The following is a 22,117-nucleotide window of genomic DNA, read 5'->3' as shown; positions in this document are numbered from 1 at the left end:
ACAAAAAAAGAAATTTGCACTTTTGCAGGTATTTTAGGATCAAATCACAGTGCACCTAAAATTAAAAATAGGATTGAAAGTGAAACACGTTCAAATTATATTAAAATGTTTTTCTTATACTGTGCATCACTGGTTACCTACCTCAAACCACCAAAAACATAAACCTAATATTGTGACTTTTTAAATCTTAACTGATTGTTAGTTTTAAATAAAAATATGACATCACGAATGTGAAGAGCATGTAAAATTAAATACACTGTTTAGAACAGGTAAATTATGATTTAAATTTCTATACTAGCTATCTGTTGATATGGGGTAAAAAAATTTAACTTGTGTTTTAAAAACAAAATTAATCAACCACAGATATTAGATAGAAATACAAAATAAAATTATTATTAAAAAACTAAAATATTTTGTAGATAAAATTTTTTTTTTTTTTTTAATTATTAAGTTGAACTAATATTTATAATTTTATTTAATTATGTTGAGAAGATTTTTAATGCGTTATGTGTGCAAATTTGTAAACTTGCCTAACCTATAAGTTATGGTCATATGTGTAATATAACTATGAAAAACAGTCCAATGGACAATTGTAGCAGTTATAATTTATTTTAATCCAACTCCATCATAGATATCTTGCTCAATGTTGAATATTTTACACAAATAAAATAAATCACATTTAACTATAATAATATAGTTCTATTATAATAGTTGATAATAATATATATAAATTATTAATTTATATACTATATTAATATTGCATGTTTTAAATGTATTAAAAATAATTTATACACTTATGTACTTAGAAAAAAAATCATACTGAGGTAACCATAATAATATGAATTACGTCTTTCTCTCCCATTTACAAATTAAACATTTGTTTTAAAAATTTAAATACAATTTGTCTACTATAATTTAGGAAAACACAGTATTAATAAGCTCAAACTGAAATTACGGCAGTATGGCCAGCTCCAAGCCAATTAGAAACTTTTGTCATTGTTTGTTGTTTTTTGCTAAATTATGAGATGCCCAGTTAAGTGAAGTCTTCCATGAATTACCTAAGGCTTCTTCAAACTTGGATCTAAAATGTAGTTTAGCATCATTTTCTGATAGGTCCATTACAAGTGTCTCACGTAAATAGTTGAGATCTTTTTCGGAACCCAATTCAGGCAGTCCAGTTGAAATCATCATTGCAAAAAGAGAAAGTATTAATGAACCATGGCGCCTTAGTATTAAAAAAGCCTGAAATAAAAACATTTATATAATATTTTTCAACAAATATAACATTATTTAATAATTATATAGTTTAAAAATTAGTAACTGCTGAATTACCTTCTCACAGTAATTTTGGAACATTTGGAATTCAAGGGCCTCTTTTCTAGTCTGGCCTTTATTAATAACATGCACAAAGTCGTGAGTCAAAACAAATGGTACACGTTCACGGCGGAAACCAAATTTCTCTTTAAAATGACCAAGAATGTGACCAAAATCAATGTGAAACAGCTGGAAAAAAATGAAATAATTTAAAAATAACTTTTAAGTTATGATAATTGAATATACACACTTGTCCTGTTTTTTTGACCATTATATTGTCTGAATGGCGATCAGCAACACCGAGTACATAAGTTGCTACACAATAACCAGCACACGAAAAAGTAAATTCTTCAATTGCTTTTTGCAACGACTGCTCTGTTTGATTGTAGTCTTTTAACCATGCTAAAAATGTTATTGTTGAATAAATTAATAACATTTTTAGTAATTATATTTTACAATACAATCTTACCTAATAATGATCCCTTTTTAAAAGCAGATGTTGCTGAAAACATCCCTTTTTCTTTTTGAATATTAGCTATGGTTTCTGCATTCAACACTACTTCAATCATACCTACACGGTTATCTGTGGATATACATTGGTATGGATTCATCCTAGAATAAAATTAAATTGTAAGTAAATTACTGTCCTGTGATATTCAATCAAAATATTTATGAATAAACATTATACTAATATATAATATTTTTCCTTCAATAATTTGAGATTGGTATTACTTTATAAGTTAATAACAAATAATAATGATATCACATAATATTAAATTATAATTGTTAATTAATAATATAATTAGGTTCATCAAATTCACAAAGTATTAAATACAGGTGTGCTGTTATGCAATATATAATATAGTTCATGACTTAAAACTTTATGTGACTCATATTTGTAAGAATTGAATATATTTAAATCTAGTTTGGCAAATGTATTTAATGATTTGTATATTTTCATTTAAATATCAAATCAAAAATAAAATTAAAATTTTTCATATTATTTTATTACTGTAATACAATTAGCAGTGTGTATATATGAATTTATGATGTAAACGAAAAATTAATTAAAACATCTATGTAAAGAATACAATATAGGTATTAGGATTATTCCCAATCTTCTTAACACTTTTCTGGATATTTTAATCTAAAATAGTCTCTATACAGCTTTGAACTTACCTTAAATCCAAACCTTCATTTTTCCATAGTTTATCCATAATACGTATCATCTGTAAAGCAAGCATATCCTGCCTCAAGTCATCACCATTTTTAAATATAACGTAAATGTCATCGCCATGTGAATCAACATTTTCAAAAACTATCCATAAAGGTTTCATTTTGCTATCCATCACACGACACTTTTCAGTCCTAAATTATATAATTTGATAAGACCATTGTTTTATACTATAATATTATAAACTTTGACAGGGCAAATTCAACATACCTAACTCTTTTGTACTTATAACTTGGATCTAAAGGACTATTTACAGATGACATAGCTTCAATGCAATGTCCTTCTTGAAAATATTCTTGTAAAAAAGAACGTGCTTTTTCTTTGTCACGGCGCTGCCTCACTAACTCTGTGGTCTTTTTCAGTTTTTCCAAAAAATCCATTTGTCTTATTAATGTTTTCATGTGTTCAATAGACCCTCGGCAATATGCTTCCAACATCAAACCAAAGCGTACAGAGACAGACGCAACTTGCATTTCTGATCTAATAATAATGATAATAATATTAGTGATACGCTATACTAAAAAATATACATCATTTTAACATACCTGAGATGCCAAAATAAATAATGGCCAATTTTTTGATTTTGTAATGCTCTTGTAAGCAAAAATTCAACTAGGTCACAGCATAAATATGATTCATGTTTTAGAGCTTGGACCAGTTGTAAAAGAAACAATGAAAGATCTTCATCACTAAAATAATAGTTTTAGTTATCATTGATTAACTATTAATTTTAAGAGAATATCTTCTTACCTTAGTATTTGTAAGCATTTAACAGCAAAACTTCGAACTACTTGGTCAGCATAAGCATAGTCTAGTAATTCTAGAGCTTGTTGTGGTCCCAAAAGAGGCCATCTAGAGACCAACGAAGTGGCTTCTGCGACTTCCCACCGTATACCCCATTCCACACAGTCTAAAAGCTTAGCTAAAAGTCCAGGCACTGATTGCAATATGTGATACCTATGACGCCACAGTTTCTTTCGATCCTGTTCATGCATTTCGTCTAAAGGTTCTCCGCGCTCAGCCATTGTCCTATAAATTAACAACATCACAATGAATATTATTATAATAATATTTAAATGTTCTATCATACTTTATTTGATCTAAGTAAGTTTTTAGTGATTGTGAATCTCCAATTGCTTGATCTTTTAAATCTTCTTTTCCTTTTTTATCAGCATACTCTCGCAATTTATCCAAACTTGGATATACAATTACGTGTTCAGCTGGTTGATAACTATAAATAAATAAACCTATATTAGTTGTTGAGATACTAAAAATAAAATATAATTTTAAACCTATGAAAAGTTATAGTTAGTGCTGTTGTTTGTTCAACATTTGGGTTAGATACAACAGTACCAAGTGGGTGTAACAAATCTTCATTTTGCAAATCATCAGCATATGTCCACATATATAGAGTGATTGACCCACTTTTTAGTTGATTTTTAAAGTCATATACAGTTGTGTTGACCCAGTCCATTGGTGTTACAAACATTTCCTACAAATTACAATTAAAAATAAAATTTTCAAATAATAATTTATTATAATTTAAATTTACTTGTTTTGATTCTTTAATACGTCTAGTTCTTAATCCTTTTGATGTCTTGGAGACTTCATACACAACTAAACATAAACGAGCCATTCGCGGTATGTCAGCTATACTCATGTCAAATGCTAGTTCTTCGTCCCAGGTACAGTCACCGTTGTTAACAATCTTTTCAGATGTTCTAACACATTCACATAATGCTTTACCCCCGTGGAACAAAGCCGCTTCAATTCCAACTTCAACAGTTCTGGTATCATCACAGTTTAATTTACTAATGTAGTTCACTTTAAACTTAAATTGTTCATCAATATCAAATGACAATTTGTGTTTAGTTTTTTTACGTAATGTTAATGTTGAACGAGTCTTATTTTGCTCAATGTATTCAGTCTGATCTTTAGTTACTTCTTCTGGAACTAAAATATTTTCTGTTATGAATTTATGATTAATAGTAACAGTAACAATAATAATAATTATTAACCTGGAGCATTAAACTTGGAAACAGCAATCAAAATGGGGTTGAGATCTTGAGACAGACTATCTTGAATATAGGCGAAATCTATTAAAGGATGTTGACCAACAATATATTCTTCTCGGCCACAAACTTTTAGAGTAAAATCTGAACACTTTTCATTCCTAGTTTTTAATGTCATTGCACGTTTATTTAGTATTTGCAACATCAGTTGATCAGGTGTTGTCGTAAGACCCACATTAAATGTAAAAGTAGTCTAAAAAATAACATAGATATTTTAATTTGTGTGATACTAAAATACACATTTAATTTTAAAATATACCTCTGTATTATCAAATTTTATTACAACTGAAAAATTATCATCTCTTAGTCTCCTGGTTACTGTAGTAGGCAAGACATTTGATGATAAAGTAGATGCAGCTAAGCGTGGTGCAAATTGATACATAAGTCGTTCTAACCAACTTTGCCGTCTTCGATTAGCTTGCATTTGATCAGCTAATGCTTTCATTTTACCACGAAACTGATTTACTTCTGAACTTTTCAATGAATCAAATTCCATTAAACCTAAATAAATAATACAACGCAACACAATAAAAAATGTTCTTATATCATCGAAAAATAATAGTTATACATACCTTTACCAATGAGATTACTTATTTGGGCATTAAGTACATTATCTGCTTTATCTTCTTGGCGTTCTACAATGTTAAGAACTGCTAAAAATGGGCGTACATCACATAGTCTCTTATTCTCGTCCACAAGCATTTCGCGTTGGGCCATTGCATTGACATAAGATATGCTGTAACTACTTGAATCGTGCAACATACCATGCAATGGATATTTGACTGCTTCCTCCCATAATTCCTATTAAATAATAATATGTGTATTGTGACACCTAAATACTTCAAGGGATATACAGTCATCCACACACCTCTTTTAACTCGTGGAGTGATGTGCTTGTAGAAACAGTTAAAGGTATTGAAATACTATTGGGCATTAAACAAGTGACTTCCACGACAGAATCATGGTTGATGTCGTTCCAAAAATCGAAATGGAAAGCTGGATTTTCACACACCATCTTGAATTGTTTTGTAAAGACTGTTCACACCATAATGCTAATAATTAAACATCTTATACTTCTCGGTGTGTGTACCTAAAAGGCCTTGTAAAGTAACGAAATAAAATTAAAAAACAAAAGAGGCAATAATAATTTTTAATTATGCATGAAAAATCGGTAACAAACCAGTATGAGATGTATACAACTCACCTTATTTACTAAAATAATAATTCATTATTGCATGAATTATGCCATTATTACTCGTTATTTTATTTTTTGATGGGTAGGAAGTCAAATTCAAAGGGTGTCAATCAACGCGATTAGACGTAGGCAGACAGTTTCTTTCGAATTACTGGAGGAGTGCTGACTACTAAGTAATTACCATTAACAAATAACAAGTAGAATTCTGAATTACAAAAACATTAAAAATAAAAAAAAATATATCACTATTATCATCGCAGAATTATCATTTATCACTGCATTATGTACTAAAATATTTTCACTATTTGATTATTATTTATTGTTCATTTCTGGTTTTTTTTTCTTCCCCGTAATTTCGAAAAAAACTACTGCAATACAGCGCCTGTATAAGAGGAAGAAACAGGCTGTTGACGGTGCACCTGGTAACACTGATCCAGCCTCAAGTGCCATCTATGTGCGAAGATTCTTGTTGCATAACTTCCAAATATAATTTCAATATCTATTATAAGCATAGACAAGTTGTGAATAACATGTTCTGAATGTTATGGCGGTAAGTTCAAAACTATAAAAAAAAAAATCAAATAATGTATTTGCCATGTTTAATGTTAATTGTATATCAATATATTATACATTTTACTTATATAAATGATAATAAAAAGAAAGATAAGTTTAAACATTTAAACATTTTTGATAAATAAATAACGAATTATAACTTTTTAAATTGTTTTTGTATGAAACTTATAATATATAATACATGTATAAAAGGTTTTCTTCATTACAGTCTATATTATAATCATTTTCAGTAAAACTACGTTCTGTGATTATAATTTCAATATTTCAACTCGCCAAGATTACAATTCTGTTCAAAACATTATGTTAATTTTGTTAACGATATAAAAACAAATTCTGAAACGTTCATTTCAATTTATTTCGTTTTTTGTAATTTTACTCTCTACAATTTTATTTTCTGTAATTATATTCACAATATGTGCTGGACGCTAAAAATATTCAAACAGTAGAATGTCAAGTACCTGCTCATTCGCCACCGAACGGAACAGAATCGGAAAGGGATTGAACAGGTATTTATCGAATTTGATAAGAATATTTCACGTTGTTTTTCATTTTCCCTGCTGACGGCGTCAGCTGGCCGCCACGCAAGCTTGCAACAGTTGCAACCATATAATTATCATCTATAATATTCTAATTCTATAGCCGCGATTCTCGTACAGTATTTCTGACGGAAGCTGTGTGTAAAATTGGACGTACATTTAATCTTAAACCATTGATTAAATATATTACGCTTGCGATTACATTCATTAAATTAATTTTCATAATACGTTCGTGACCAATGCAGCTCTATCACGGATCGCAGTCCGCCGAAATGCTACAATATGATGAGCATATATACTATTATGACTGATATAACGAATAATAATAATAACAATCGCAATCTCGATTTTCGTAGGAAAAGTCTAGGCGCGACGCGTTATTGCGATAGCGAACATCTTCCACGCCGTGTTAGTATGTTATCATCTCGCTTGGCCCATAGACCACAGAACGATTTAATCGTCCGTGGACGACTGCATTTTATCTGAGGCCGTGGTTTTGGTATTTGTGCGCTTAGGAAGGGGCGGTGAAAACGTATTACATTATCGTGAATTGTGATACCGCCATACGATATTATTATTATTATTATGCCATTACTACTACTGTAGTCTGTAATATTGTGTAGACGTCAACAAAAAAAATCCTTATCAATAATTGTGCGTTCTCGCCCTCTCGGAATTCGCATTCGCGTCAAAAACGCAGAGAGCGTAACCCTTTGCACGGCAACGTTCGTTTTTCAGTCCATTGGGTTTGGTATTTTTCGCGGAAATTTTGTTTCCAACACGATACCCGGGTGATTACAGGCGAGTACCCAAACACGGTCCGCCGAGATGATGAGCCGCGCTGATGGTCTGGTGCAGAGGCGCAACGTCAATAGGGACAATACGGACGGCGTGTCCAAGGAGAACGGGCAGTCGGCGGCAGACAAGCTTGACTACGAGGAGGACATCGACGATGGTGACTCGAAAGAAACACGGCTCACGTTAATGGAAGAAGTGCTGCTGCTTGGTCTCAAAGACAAAGAGGTATATTGTAGGTGTACGTTAACTTCTATTAAGATTCGTGATCAGCGGCTTATACGTCTTAAACATTTGTTATATAAATACCCGACTAAGCGTACTAGTCATTATATCGTTTCGAGCACACAGGTAATGGATTAAATATCTCTATTCAGTGGTTCAAATCGACTGTTTTATACACTTTCTAATCACTGCTGAACGTGGTATTACTATTAGAAAAATGATTTGAAAATGATCTTTTTGGCCCCATTTCATGGGTCTAATATCTTGTAAATATTTTTTTAGACAATGCAATGTATAATTATGTTACAATGTTAAATTCAAGACATTTTTCATAGTAGTAAATTGATAATTTTTCCCTGTGCACAACTACCCATCAGTCAGCTGGTTAGTCAGTATCTAAATAATAAAATTCTATTACCTATTTGTGCTAAATTAATTTAAGTAGATATATGATATATTTTAAACAACTATACAAAATATTTTAAGAGTTAAAATTAATAAAAATATTTTGAAAAGAAATTGTGTACAATTATGAATATATTTATTTAATATATAGGTAGGTACTTTCTAGGTAATTAAGAGCTTGCAGACTACAAATTTTTCATTTTACTTCGATTAAAAAACAACAAAACTACATCTATACCTTCTTGCATAAGAGTAGGCATATGCCTAATAATTATTTTAAGTATTTATAATAATTATTTCTCTCACATTTTCATGTACCTATATAATTCTTAGTATTTTTTTATAGGTACATTGTTTACAATGCCATAAATACTAAAAGAAAAAATATTAAATATAGTTAGGTACCTATTGTTACATGGTACTTGGTAGGTAGTATAACATTCATTATGTATAATGTAAATATTTAGCATAATACAATTTTTGTAAAGAAACTTTAATTTTTATAAGAATTCTAAGATTTAGATTTCTTTTATGTCCCAAGTCCTTGATATTTTTAAATTTTTTTTCTTGTTTTATGCAGATTATTTATTGTTTATAAAACTACTTTCCATCATGGATTTATATTCATAAAAAAAAATAAAAATGTGTTGAGTAACATTTAATTACTTTTTTGTCTGGCAAAATGCTCTTACCTATTTATTTAATATTAACATTTATTAAAACTTTTGTTAGGTATTTATTCCTGTAATTGTTTTATTTTAATCAATCTATAGGTACAGTATTTGAATAAAGGTATTAAGTACATTTAACATTTTTATTTTTTAAGCCCAATTTAAATATTATAAATATTTAAAAAATGTAGTCAAATACATATTCTAAATATATTATTTTTTATTTATATTTGAATGAATACCCATTTATTATTTCCAGAAATAAAAATGTTTATTTTTACTTAATAATTAAAAATAATAAAGTATAAATGATAATTATTTTATCTTATTCAAAAAGTATTGTACCCACTTGTTAGTAATAATATTACATAATGTATCAATACATTTGAATATGTATTCTGAATACAAAAAAAAGTATTCTTTATAAAACTGAATTATCTAATGCTGCTAAGTATTAATGTTCACTTCTTAAATTTGTCTGTAGGGCTAAAAATATTTTAAGTTAACAATCAAAGTAAGTAGGCAGTAGCAAAATAAATAAAAAGATTTACTTAAGAGGACGCCATACCCGCATGTGTTGTCTCTGTCTTACTAACGTACATCATAACAAATTTTCGTTCAGTAGAATACATTTTGTGACGTCAGCTTTAATATTAGAGTAATTTACCTATTAAAAAATTTAAAGGTAAGAATATTATCTAGACAATGACAAATGCTTTTAATGATATTATCATTTTAAAGTGAGTTATAGCTATGTAAAATATTACAACTTTAAAATGTTCATAACTCACATTAAAATGATATTATCAATAAAATCATATTATGCCATTGTCTAGATAATATTCTTACCTTTAAATTTTATTATAGGTAAATTTACTCTAATATTAAAGCTAACGTCACAAAATGCATTCTACTGAACAAAAATTTGTTATGATGTACGTTAGTAAGACAGAGACAACACATGCGGGTATGGCGTCCTCTTAAATAATAATATTATAATGACTGGTGCAAATAAGTGTACTATTTGTTATAAACTTAAATAAGGCGAAGAACTAAAATAAAAAAAATTTTATTTGTTATGTGATAATTTATATGTATTCTACTTTCATATCTAATTTTACAGCATACATTTGTTACTGATGGCCAGTTACATACAGTTGTACAAATATAGTAATCTGTATGGTTTATTTGAGCACCATATTCGGTGATTATTGATGTATTCATGTATAAATTCATGTATCAATATTTAAGTAATTCATAATTTAATACACTGTATTTGATATTCATATTAAATTAAATTATGCTTGTTAAAAAATATCTACTAATAAATGAAAAATATTATTATGATATAATGAAGATAATATTTATGTTTGCTTTTTAAATATTGTTGACAGTGGTAAATGTAACTTTTAATTATTTGGAAAATAATTATGTAACACATTGATTGTTTTAATTTTGAGAACCCCAATAAACATTTTAAATACAAATATCAATTGCTAGATAAACAAATAATATTTATTATTTTATTATTTTATATACATATTATAAAAGTGTTTTAATTTACTGTAATATTTACCATGAGTCTAAAACATAATAATTGTATGGATAATAAAAGATCAAACATTTTGTATATGTTTAAATATAGATAGGCTTATAATCTAAAACTTTAAATTTAAAATTTGTCAAGTATCACTAGTCTTATAAATTTATTTCTGACTATTATTTTAAATTATTAATCATTTTAAATAAATGATTCAAAATGAGCAATATGATAAGTACCTATTAGTTATTATTATTTATAATTCTCTTCAAACACTTGAACTTTAAGAAATTAAAGTAAAATTAAAGTTAGAAATTAAATGTTCAACAATTTGAATATTGTTTAATACAGTTGTTGTATTTGATAATACTTTTTTTTATTAAGTGTAAACACTATTTTATTACTAATACATTTTTTAATTAGTAGAAGTTTTAAATTGTAATTAATATTTAAGCTTGATTTAGTAAAAACTGAAATTTAACCAAACTCTAGTTTTAAGTATTATTATTTCTAATATATTATTCAAAATTAAGCATATCATTAATATTAGAGTATAGCTTTGCCAGTCACACTTTTGTTGAATTTTATAAGTTAGAATTTAAATTATTTAACATACTTTTACATATTTACAAAAGGTTCATTTTTATAATCATTTTACAGGGGTATACATCATTTTGGAATGATTCAATTTCATCTGGCTTACGTGGATGTATACTTGTCGAACTTGCACTTCGTCAAAGAATTGAACTAGAAAAGGCAGGTATGCGAAGGAAAAGCCTACAAATGAGAAAAGTAATTATAAAAAATGAGACACCTACAGGTGATGTTCTATTAGATGAAGCTCTCAAGCATATCAAAGAGACCAATCCTCCTGAAACGATACAAAGTTGGATTGAATATTTGAGTGGTGTGTTATATATAATCTCTTATAGATAATTCAGTATTTGTTTAATGATTACAAGAGCATAATTAACTTAATTTTTATTTGTAGGTGAAACGTGGAATCCTTTGAAAATCAAATATCAGCTGAAAAATGTGAGAGAACGATTAGCAAAAAATTTAGTAGAGAAAGGTGTTCTTACCACTGAAAAACAAAACTTCCTTTTATTTGATATGACTACGCATCCATTAACAGATAATGAAGCTAAAGTGAGACTAGTTAAAAAGGTAATTAACTCAGTATTAAGTTGTTTTTATGTACCTATACTGTAATTTACATAACAAAAATGTTTGAATATTAATTATTTTTTTTATGATGTTTTGATATAAATATTAGGTACAAGATGCTGTTTTGTCTCGATGGATTAATGATCCACATAGAATGGATAAACGACTATTGGCTTTATTATTGTTAGCTCAAGCATCAGATGTACTGGAAAGTGCATTTTCTCCACTAAATGATGAAGATTATGAATTAGCCACTAGAAGACTAAGAGAATTATCAGATATGGATTTAGAAGTTGAGTCAATGAAAGGTTCTACTAATGACGTAATTTGGGCTGTATTTGCCAATTTCAATAAATAAGTCCATTTAAGACCAAATAGTTAACCAACATTCTTAATACATTTCTGGGGGGGAAATATATATATGTAATAAAAAATATTGTTGTATAATCTTTTGCCATTTTACGATTTATTGATTTTCGTAATGATATTATATTTTTTATCTAAAATGCATTGACTAGATAAACCTAATGTATTTGCAAAAATGTAAATAACTAGAAAGTCAATAGACTGTTGTATAAAAAATCATGGTTAAATATCAAATGTGAATGCCTTGTAATATATGTGTATTAATTATTTTGTAATACCAAATATTACTTTTTTGGTTATTATGAGTTAAACTAAAATTGTGAGTAGTTAATTTATATGATACACTTATAAAAATATAAACTTGCATCTTATAGTTCAGTAATAATACTGATCATATAGCTACAATTTTAGTGCCATTTTATTCTTAAATCCGCTATTGTTATTAAAAATGTATTTTTAGTTAAATTTTTATGTTGAGATTTAAGATAATTTTGTTTTATAAGTATGAAATATATTATTCCTTTCTTAAAACTACCAATTTGTATAATTATTTTCATTATTCAATATTCATATATCATACTTATCAAAATATTTATATTTCAAGTGTTTTTGGATTTAATTTTAGTTGTAAAAATATCACAAAAAAAAAAGTTTTTGTATTTACGATCATTTACTAAGCTTTGATATAAGCATTTTTACATAATACATTTTACTCCATTGGAAATATTATAAATTTCAAGTTCTACAAAATTCTCCAATATCATGCACCATCAAACATTGTTAATTAATTTTGGTTGAAGCTACTAGTAATATTTTTTTATTGATAAATTAGCTTTGGCTATTTACATCTAATATACCTTTTTTATTTTGTCTTCTAGGGGTATCTTAAGTTAAATTTTTATCTTGTTGTAGTATCATATTCTTTTCTTACATTATATATAAATTAAATAAATAATATTCAACATTATTGCAGTATGGGTACTGAGTATAATATATATTAACAATGGTTGTATGAAAAAATGCTTTATTTGGCTGTGATGGGTTTTCGCATAATTTGATTAATTTAGTTAGGAAAACATTGTATATAATTTATTTAAAAAATTTGATTAGAATATAAAAATACATTATTAACATATTGTACACCATACAATTAAAATGCAAAATTATTATTATACCATCAATAATTATGTACATTAACTTCATCTAAATTTATTTATTTTAATTATTATTGTGTTTATTATAATATATTGTTTTCACTTTATGTTAAATATTTTAATATTTTTTTAAATTATTATTAGTAAATTTATAAGAACTCTACAATATAATATAATTTGTTAAGTATTAAAATTGTTGCTTTTAAAAATCTATTAAGTTTATTATATTGTGAGGGTTAGGCTATGGGTAACATTCTTATAATTTTTATAAATGGCTTTAAAAAATAATAATATAAAACAATATTTTTACCATCATTATCTACAAGTGTATGATTATATAATGATATTAAATTAATAATTTTGGAAAATATATAATACATAACAAAAATAACAATCACATAAATTATAATGGTTAGTGGTTTTATAGTGACACAAAAAGTAAGTGGTGATCAAGCTGTATCACAACCACAACTATTAGTTCTATCTGTAGCCATAGATTCTCATCATGTTCATCTAATGCTTACTGTAATGTTGAATGCACTTGCCTTTGTAAATAACTATATTTTTAGTATTCATTGTTAATATTCAAAACTAGGATCAAGTTGGTCACTGCTTACTTCTCGTAGCCCTGATTTTAGCACCTACATAAAGTATTTACACATATAATTTTAGTCTTCCAGCGCGCTGTCTACTTAAACATAATGACTTATGTAATTATACATTTATAAATATAATAATTTTAATCTTATACAAAAAAATGTATGTGAACTTTGTACATCATTTAATTGTTTTAATAAAAAAATGAAAAGTACTCTCCAGTGTGCGAATATTAAAAGCAATTTAATAATAATAAATGTAGATGGTGTATGAATGAATGCAAACTGAATTACACTCAAAACTGTCTACAATTCCATGACAATTGAATATAATATATATATTTGTTAAAATATACTTCTCAGAATTATATTTATTTGATAATTTTGTATTGAACTTGTGCCGTTTTAATTGTAAAAAATAATAATGTTTACATTATTCAAGTTACCCGTAAACATTTGTTATATTAAATTATATTCAACGTAATATGTATGATTAATTTTTTAGGCTGCAGTGTTGTTTCGTACAGATGAAACATTTATGAATATTATTAATATATATTATTATTTATTATTCTTTGTATAACCTAGACATTATATATTATATATACATATTACAATACCTAATATTGTATTAAAACATCAGGTGCTCAATACTTGCAGTATATGTTTTTCTTTTCACATGTGCTGTCCAATAAATTGTATTTGTAAAAAAATATATGTCTATGTTGAGTTTAAATAACAAATTTAAATTGTAATTTACGTGACAAGTGCTAGTCCCAGACTATAGTGTGTTTTCTGAACTGTGCAGTTAATTTTTTGTTTTATGTAATTGTATAATTCAAAAATATATAACAAGAATATTGCTTAAACATTGAAGATCAAAAGTCTGCATTCGGTTACCTATTTTCAATGATCTGCATTAATAATAATTTACATTAATTTGTATAGCAATCCAATATATCAAACTGTATTTTGAAGTGTAATTTTGATGTTTTACTAGATTTGGTGAGGTCATTAACCACGATCCTTAAACTTTACTTACAACAAATTATCAATATTGTACAAAGTATGAGTTAAATCAGTGGCATAATTTGAATTATATAATTTAGTGGTTCCAAAATTTAAGCACTAAAAATTTAGGAAAAATATTTAAGTTAAATAAAGAATTTAAAATGAGGCATTACTATGGTTAAAAAAAGCTATTACGTTTATTTAGCTGTAATTTTGTTTTTTACGGTGTTTTTTATCGTCTGTTTTAGTGTTTATATTGTTTATAAATTATAACCACGATAAACAGTTAATTTTCACTATTTTCAGCGTTAAGAGTGGTTTTGGATAACGAATTCAATCTACTTTGTATTCTAAAGAAATTAAAATTGAATGTTTATATTATAGTATTTGTTATATTTGTTTTAAAACAAACAAATGGAATTTTTATGCTAAATCAGCTTTCGACTAAATTGATTATGGGCTTATACAACTAATACAAACATATTATATATTCATATACCTAATATACCCAGTTTTTAATTTTCCATACTATTGATATTTTTAACGTACATTTAATAACTAAAAATAAGTAAATATTATAATTATTTTACACATGGCCACATGGGCTGTGTATGGTCTCTTGCGCCTCAAACTGAATTCTATTTCTTTATACCAAACGTGTAAGTTTAACATTAAAATTGGAACATTAAATAAAATATAAGAACATAAAGTCTTAAAATAGTTTAGTGGGACCGACTGTATAATCGTTTTATATGTTTTATCGATTGTTCTATCAGCTATCTGTAGATTATTTGAATTGGTTTTTTAGTGGTAAGTAGGTACATATTTTATATTAAAATAATAAATAATAGAAGTATAATGAAGTCTTATATTTTGTATACCTAATTAATATGTACATAGGTACCTACGATAAGATCATCGTGTATTTTTAAATAAGTTTATATATATATATGCTTGTACGGTTTGCTTTTCTCTTTCGTCAATCATTAATCAAATAATCAATATATTATTAATAATTACCTTAGACTTATTATAAGTCTATGATAATTACTAACCTATAACGGTATTTATCAAATTTATTATTATTTAATAATAATAAATAATTTATTTATCTATAGTAAGTATGGTAGATACTCAATCAATACATTTCCAGGGCGTATTTTCGCTCAAACGTAGCACATAATAAAATATTTATAGAAGTTAGTGAGGTATTACAGTTTATTACAATATTATATTCTCAAATAAAATTGAATACAATAATTATGATAATACATATTAGTATTATAATAGTCATTTTTTTTTAAATTTCGAAAATCTGAAAGAAGTATAATTTAAATCCGAATATAGGCCTCACTGCCTCAGTACACAAAACACTTAGTGGACCCCTTATTTCAACTCAAACTTCAAAATAATAGTTTTACTATACTTCAGATTCTGAGCGGAGCAATACATGTATCATCGCGATTTTACAATAATTTGTGTTTTGTTTTTTTTCCGACTTTGCGAGCGTACACGATAAGCAGTCGGAAGAAACTTCGATTTTTAACTTTAAGGGTGGTTTTGGATAGCAAATTGGATGTATATTGTACATTATAGAAGTCCAAATTAAAAATTCTTATAATAATAAAATATTTTTTTTATAATCAGGAAAAACAAACAAAATACATTTGTAAGCGTTGAGAGTTATACCGTCAGCATTGCACCAGCTAAAAAAACTGGATGATCGAAGAACTTCGGATCGCAATCACTGTGGTTAAGATTACCCGAGCTAATGACTTATCATCGTTAGCGTCAAATAAAGTACGACAAGAAGGAGTATTGAGAAAAACTGTGTTGATAAAAATAATGGTTGAAAAATATAGAGAACAGCTGTCCTTGAGCCTTGATGACATATAATCCCGATATAAACCTTGAGCATTTTTCATGAAATCCCGAATAAATTTATGACAAATTACCATCTATCGAATATCATGATAAGTGCGCGGATCTCCAATACCTTATAATTTATCTAAGACGTGTATTCGATTGCCTATTTCCATGATCTGCCGAGTTGAATACCTTAGAAAAGTCCGTGAAAATATTATCGACAATTTAAATTATATATATTTATTTTTTATTCTTTCAATTTTTCAGTTATTTTTATACATTCAGTATAATAGAATAATTCCTTTCATGCCGGTCTAGTGGGTCTATCCAGTAAAAAAATGATGTCTACCTAATTAGTAATAGCTCGCATTTAAATGATAATTTTAAATTTTAAGTGGTGATTGTCGGAAGTCGGGAGTAAATTATTAATATATGTGACTATGTGAGGGTGCCTGCATCGTATAGAATTATTGTATTTAGTATTTAAGTCGCAGCCCTCGTCGGCCGCCAAAACGAATACCGACCCCACTTCATGTTATATAAATTGTACACATAGTAAGTACGGTATAGTCGTATAGATAGTCTTTTAATTTTTCATATAATTTCAATACATTAATCAAATATCAGACCTGCAGTACATACAATAATGCGGGCTACTTTTTTATTGGATATTATATAGTATTACGCTCGTCGCGCGTGCATTATCATAGGCAATCAATATTAAAACTTAAAAGGCAGTCAAAAAGGTTATTTTTTTTTTCAAAATCGAATTAAACGTTTAACTTTTATATCGTAAATTCGTAAACTTATAAAGTATTATCATACGATTTCTGTAAGACTGTAACGTCTGTAATAATTTATAGTGTTTAATTAAATAATACGCGTTATACTAAGAAATAACATAAAATATTTTTCAACACTTATATAGTTTAAACATATAGCTAGGTAGCTATAGATATGTACCATCGTTAGTACAAAATAGGAGGTAGGTACATATATACAATGTAATAACTTAATAAATAATAAGTAGGTACCTACAGCCTACTGTAAACAGTGAAAATGTACTTATAAACAGCGACTATCTTAGTAATACTTACTTAGATTTAATTTCTAATGGTTTTTAAATACCTTAACTATAGTACCTATATAGTATACTATACTATAAGGTATAGTAGTATATAACTTAGTATAACTATAGCTAGGTACTATTATATTATTATTATTATTGCTTAAAAGTTTTAACTTTATTCATATTCTCACTCCCAGTCTCAGAGGTTAGTCGTAAGTCCAGTGGCGCCGATCTATATTTCATGTTATGAGGAAAAAATACTGGTGTTAGACCCACCTACTAAAAAAATGTTTAGTAAGTTACGTTCGAATGGTACTATATTTATTTCTAACTTTATACATACAAGATACTGCATAACAAACTATTTTTGATTATCACCCACCCATAAATATTTCTGGGTAATTTTCCCAGTTCATACCCGTGTTCGACGCTATACCTACTGTTAGTACATACCAAATTTGAATATTGACAAAACTGGATATTTTAACGAAAAATAACGGTTATAGGTATAGTTATCTATTTTGTTTTAAGTTATTACAAAAATATTATTTAAAGACACCAATTCGTGTATTATTATTTAACACTAACAGAGAAGTATTCAAAATATATTATCAATTTATGAACTAAAAATAAAAATACACACACTTTACTAAATGTAAAAATGTAATAAATGTAAATGTAATATTATATAAAAAAGCTGGATAGGTGTAAGTACCTATATTTAATAAGTTACTAAAAGCAAATTGCAATATATATTTTATTTTATTTTTATTTTTTTTTAAGTAGTAAGTACCTACTTTTCTTTAACACATCATTATAGGTGAGCTTTTATCAACATCGACGTCGAAAATCTTTTTAAAATTTTTTCACTAATAATATTCGACCCACCCGATTGTTTATTATTATTATAATATATTACGCAGTATAACAACTTTAGACAGATGGGTAAAATACATTAATTTGTTGGTAGGTATCAATATTTAAAAGTTTATTTTTTAATAACAATTTTAAATAACGTTTAGTCACGAATATTACAACAGCTAGTCCAATGTATGTAGACTTCAAGACTCGTAGTCATGGTATATAGGATCACATTATTATGTTTAATCATATAAAACAAATAACAATAAACCTACAAGTGGTTAAAAATTTTCAATCAAATTATTAACCAAGCGCATAAGCTTAATTTTAATTTAATTGACTTATTAGGTAGTATAACATTTGTAAAATAAAGTACTTGAAATAAATTGTTTAGTATTAGTAAGTACTAAGTAGTAAGTACCTATACCTATAACAGTATAACCTATACCTATTATAAAAGAGATAATAAAACGTTTTATTAAATTATATTTTCTTTGATAGGTGTATGATATATTGATTTATTAATATTTATTATGATACTAAATATAAGTTGTTTTATAATACATATTTAAAATATTTCATATAATTTTCTGACTTCCAAATAATTGATACAAAATTAAAATTTGAACGTTATTAGAAGAATTATTTTGGGTCTTTCAATCTCTGGGTAAAAGCTAATTATTGAACTAAATGATATATTTAACTTATTTCATACCTATCGACATAACGGTATACGATGTACTCGTGCAACGTACAGCTATGACAGCTCTGTATATAGTGCCTCTGCAAATAAAAGTTCAGTTGGAGCAAAATTACAATTCAATGAATAGGAGTATTTAAATACCTCAATGGTTTGGTACCTAACCATATGTTTATAATAAACTTTATTATGCGTGAAATTGAATTACTATATTATTATAGTTGACAAAATATCGGGAATGGCAATGGCCTTTTTAGCCTTTGTGGGTGCCATTGCGATTCGTGGACATAAAATAACAGAGTAGGTACTTACTACCAGTACTACCTATACTTACATATTGATTTTAAGTTCACTAACCGTAAAATACGTTTTTTCTAATTAATATTTCGAATTTTAAATCCAACTAGGTATATATAAGTGCATATTCTTGTGCAAAATAACGAATATGTAGTGATAAGTCTCGATAGGTAACTATATTTGTATGTGTCGTGAGTTTATGACTTATGAATTTATGGTAAACGTGCATTAATGCGATGTAAATCCATGATTAAATTAAACTGTTTATTATAAATTATAATAATATGGGTGCAATTCGTATATGTAAATATTTCCCGCGAGAGTATAATTTACGCATAAAATTGTGTGCACCATAACCGAATCATAGTCGAAAAAAACACTGCTTTTCAATATATATAATATAATGTTTTATGTACAAGAACTCGGTCGCCACTATACATCGAATCAGCAAATGATGATTACGAGGTGAGTATCTATATAGGTAATCTATATATATATAAGTACAATTATATATAAAGTGTATGTATACCTATATTTTCTTACACCGGCGCGTTGGACTCTGGTAAAAAACACGTCTGCAATCGTGAAATATCATTGCATGTTATAAATAGGTACATTAAATTGACGCGATTAGTAATTTATTAATAATTAATAGCCTAGAGGTCGGAGGTTGGAATTTTATGATTTTACATATTATAACGGTTATGAATCTGTGCTAGTGAATGAATCTCCCAGAATCAACACGATTCATATTATTTCATTGAATTGAAGGATGAACATTTAATGTGCACATAAAAATGGATGATATTATAAAAATAATATTTAATAAGTCGTGGAAAATTTTTTTTTATCACAAGTAGAAAACTTATGAGCAAATTATGTATCTTGTATTACATTTTCAAATCTTAAAAATAAAAATAAAATTGTTTAAGGTTTTAACCTTTAATTTTAAAACAATATTATTCCATCTCAATATATATTAGATGCTAATTTATAAGCCACTAAGCTAAATACCAATAATTTGGTATACAAATATATGTTATTTTATTTTGAATATTTATATTAATCGTTTGAACGATTGCCTATAGTAGCGACACTATATATAATAGGCATTAATAAGCGGTAACAATTACCTTCATAATAATAATAAAAAAATGTTTATGTTAATTATATTATATAACCTATGAACTATACTCTATGGACACAGGAAATCCATTTGCTAGGTCGTCTCTTGTCCTCTTTCGCAATAGCTTTAGTTGGATGACCGAGCGAGGGGCTACGTAATGACGGTATATGCACGTGCACTGGAAATGTTAGGTACTCTGCTGGGACGCAAGGCGGAGACGTGCGTTATTATGATTTCCGATCGATTTATTTGATTAAAAACAAACATGCAATACTATTTAACAAAAAAATGCCACTAGCACTTATCTATTGTTATAGTTATTTATCGCATGTGTATTATGCAATAGTATAATAAATTAATATAACAATATAAATTATTATAAACAGCGGTATTATGGTCACGTATACTTATACTGCTTACTTAGGTAAAATACTTCTTACATAATATTATGCGGAATAAATATTTAAATGTTTATAAAAACGGATAGTTAGAATATATGAATATGAGTTAAATTGAGTAGGTATACTTGTATACCTATACATCGTACATTCGTAACCATATTATGTGCGCCTGACTTATTGCACGTGTATAATAATAATGTAAATCTACATTGTAGCCAGTTTTTTTTTTCAAAAACAATAGTTATATTGATTTTAAAAATCCGTTTTTCATATAGTAAAAGTTATATCAATATAACCGAAAAATGTGGATATCAAAAAATTATTAATTGATTATTTAAAAAAATAAGTATGATTTTTAACGATGCATGTAATAAAACAAACAAATTATGACCATCGTGCTTATTATTTTAACTTATATAGGTACTTACAACTTAAAAATGCGTTCTTTCTGAAATAAAAATATACTATTGTTTGTATTACATTTTCAAGCTTGTTTACTATTAAACAAATAATGTTTATATATTTAGTAATACATAAATTAATAAATAACTAAAAACGTGAATATTTTGAATCTCTATAATTTGAAAAGCATAAAAATAGTAGAATATTTTGAAAATTATCATGTCTAGAAAATTCTTGTATAAAAATATTATGAGGAACAATCCTATTGTTAAAAAACTAATTTTAAAGTAAAAATTATAGTATAGTTTTATTACCTCCAAAATTAAATACACACACAAACATCATTCTAAAACATTTATAGCTATGATCAGAATTTAAAAATCAATTCATTCAACCATAATATCTTATATCACAATTAAAAAAAAAAATAAAAATGCATTAAACTTTTTTCAAAGTAAAAATTAATGTAATAATAATCTCTTAAGCAACATTGTCTGAAAACCTTAGCTTTTTAACATTAGAATATGCTTTATTTTAATTT

The 22,117-nt window shown here is 26.9% G+C and overlaps 2 protein-coding genes across 3 annotated transcripts; one reads left to right on the top strand and one right to left on the bottom strand.

Moving 5' to 3' along the window:
- Positions 1-590: 590 nt before the first annotated feature.
- On the bottom strand, positions 591-6,135 carry LOC132919806 (phosphatidylinositol 4,5-bisphosphate 3-kinase catalytic subunit delta isoform). Of its 2 annotated transcripts, none has more exons than XM_060981671.1 (16): positions 5,825-6,135; positions 5,489-5,719; positions 5,193-5,421; positions 4,880-5,121; positions 4,567-4,813; positions 4,101-4,513; positions 3,841-4,040; positions 3,639-3,779; positions 3,299-3,577; positions 3,094-3,237; positions 2,759-3,028; positions 2,494-2,682; positions 1,784-1,926; positions 1,565-1,716; positions 1,333-1,503; positions 591-1,242 (listed from the first exon to the last, which is right to left on the bottom strand). In XM_060981671.1, exons 2-16 carry the CDS (start codon positions 5,633-5,635, stop codon positions 994-996), a joined length of 3,216 nt encoding a protein of 1,071 aa, XP_060837654.1. In that variant the 5' UTR covers positions 5,636-5,719; positions 5,825-6,135; the 3' UTR covers positions 591-993. The 2 variants fall into 2 exon arrangements, with proteins under 2 accessions (XP_060837654.1, XP_060837656.1); XM_060981673.1 differs by having other exon boundaries at positions 4,101-4,501; positions 5,825-6,134.
- Positions 6,136-7,226: 1,091 nt separating this feature from the next.
- LOC132921115 (Golgi phosphoprotein 3 homolog sauron) lies at positions 7,227-14,058 on the top strand. The gene is made up of 4 exons (XM_060983960.1): positions 7,227-7,947; positions 11,221-11,467; positions 11,552-11,727; positions 11,837-14,058. The coding sequence occupies exons 1-4, from the start codon at positions 7,753-7,755 to the stop codon at positions 12,083-12,085; spliced, it is 867 nt and encodes a 288-aa protein (XP_060839943.1). The 5' UTR covers positions 7,227-7,752; the 3' UTR covers positions 12,086-14,058.
- Positions 14,059-22,117: the final 8,059 nt, after the last annotated feature.

The sequence above is a fragment of the Rhopalosiphum padi genome, chromosome 2, assembly GCF_020882245.1.
Source record: "Rhopalosiphum padi isolate XX-2018 chromosome 2, ASM2088224v1, whole genome shotgun sequence".
Lineage (NCBI taxonomy): Eukaryota > Metazoa > Arthropoda > Insecta > Hemiptera > Aphididae > Rhopalosiphum > Rhopalosiphum padi.
Note: the sequence above shows the minus strand (reverse complement) of the source record. Positions and strands in the feature narration are given on the sequence as shown.